Source organism: Wasmannia auropunctata, unplaced genomic scaffold (assembly GCF_000956235.1).
Source record: "Wasmannia auropunctata unplaced genomic scaffold, wasmannia.A_1.0 LD334320.1, whole genome shotgun sequence".
Lineage (NCBI taxonomy): Eukaryota > Metazoa > Arthropoda > Insecta > Hymenoptera > Formicidae > Wasmannia > Wasmannia auropunctata.
Window position 1 is genome coordinate 1 of NW_012028570.1, and position 2,025 is coordinate 2,025.

Genomic DNA, 2,025 nt, shown 5'->3' on the forward strand with positions numbered 1-2,025 from the left:
ATAAAAATAATCAAATTGACATTGTTTTGATTGGAAAATTTCACTTTTAATTTGCATTTAAAATAATTCAATGAACATAATTGCTATTAACAATCTTATTATTTTACATGTTCTGTCCGATATAAAACTAATCAAATGCCGCTTTTAATAGAATTATTTAATACAAAAAATATTTTATTCATCGTAATTTTATTTGGTCCGTAATTTTATCAACGTTAAGGTAGTATTTACTGTTCCGACCCTATTTGTATATTTGTATACCACCTAAAGGCTTTCACACATAAAATCCCGTAAGATCGTAAGACGTAAGCGTAAGAAAATCGACCAATCCCAATTGAGTGGAGGGGTTACGGACAACCTAATACTAAATTGGGATTGGTCGATTTTCTTACGCTTACGTCTTACGGTCTTACGGGATTTTATGTGTGAAGGCATTAATGGCCCCACGTAACGGTCTTCGGCCTTTCTTCCACACTACTTCTCTACTGTACGTATATCTCTACACAAAGAAATTCGAATCCTGTCTGAACTTGTTCTTTAACAAAGGCAGTGAGCGATCACTTCAACGTGAGCTAGTGACGGCGTCAGTTGATATTTGATTGTGAGTTCAGTAAAGATTGCAAGAAGCGATTTTTTTTAAGTGTATCTGCGAAATTTGTGATAAAAATGGAAAAGATGGAAGAAGATGCAGGACCTTCGACCAGTCAAGAACTTTCGGATATCGAAGAAAGATCATTTTTGAACGAAAATTTCAAAGGAGAGTTTACGAACGCCCTTCTTATTGCCAAATCTATTTACGAAGAACGAAATTTGTTAACAAATAAGCCTCCTGAAAAAATCAGTTCCGTTTCTTTGGCTATGGCAGAAGAAATAAGTAAGGCAACAATAAATGTGTTAAATGAGCACATTGTTATTGTAGACGAAGAATTAATTTTGTTCGATGAAAGTGATGACGAAGGAAATTTTAAGGAGGTATGTATAATTGTTCTTTTGTTGCAATAATTTTTAATCAATTTGTTGATAATTGTAAAAAAATGTAAAAAAAATTTCTCCCCAGTGTACTGATAATCCAACGCTCGATCCTGATTATATTCCAGAAGATTATAAAGAATCTTGCGAATATATTTCATTGGAATAAAAAGAAAAAGTTGTAGCTCTTGCTCAAGCACATCCGAAATGGAATTTGGCCACTTTAAAGAAACAGGGCGCCAATCGTTTGAAACACAAAGACTATCTTCAGCGATGGAAAGAAGATATTAAAAAAGGTGGAACGCGATTAGATAAATGGGAAAAAATCAATTCTGAAACTTTCGAACGTTTTAATGAAGCAAGATGCCGTTTGGAACAGGTACAAATATAAATGATTTTAAAATATAAGTTTATTGTACTTTCATTTTTATATCATATATATAATATAAATTTATAATATTTATATATATTACAAATTTGTTCCGATGTAATATATATTTTATGTGAATATACTTTATGTAAATATTTACAGGTTACTACAAGAACGTTACAGCAATGGGCGATGGCAACAGCTTTCCCTTTTCTTTCGGAAGACTTTAAGTTTCAAGCCAGTTCTACATGGGTAACAGTCTTCAAGCGAAAGCATAAAATAAAACAACGAAAAATAACAAAATTTGTAAGCAAACGAGACATCGCTACTTTGGAGGAAACTGTACAGGCTGCAGAAAAATTTCAGAGACAAACAAAGTGTCTGATTTCTAAATTTGATTTGGATTTTGTAATTAATACAGACCAAACAGGTTGTCAATACGAGATGACTTACAATAGGTCATTGGATTTTAATAGAGTTAAAACGGTATTTGTGCAGAAACAAAGTTTAAATAAATTAACTCATTCGTATACAGCACAATATTCTGTAACCGCGTCAGGCAAGTTGCTTCCACTAGTCTTTCTGTGCTTGCAAGAACCCACGAATAAATTTGGTCCAACAGTTTCCAAAAAATCCAAAAATTAACCACAGAATATAAAAATGTTGTGATCACTTGCTCTAAATCA

The 2,025-nt window shown here is 32.4% G+C and overlaps 1 protein-coding gene across 1 annotated transcript; it reads left to right on the forward strand.

The window, feature by feature from the left end:
• The first annotated feature begins 675 nt into the window (after positions 1–675).
• Positions 676–1,984, forward strand: LOC105458780. Its single transcript, XM_011704325.1, has 3 exons — positions 676–972; positions 1,139–1,348; positions 1,502–1,984. The coding sequence occupies exons 1-3, from the start codon at positions 676–678 to the stop codon at positions 1,982–1,984; spliced, it is 990 nt and encodes a 329-aa protein (XP_011702627.1).
• Positions 1,985–2,025: the final 41 nt, after the last annotated feature.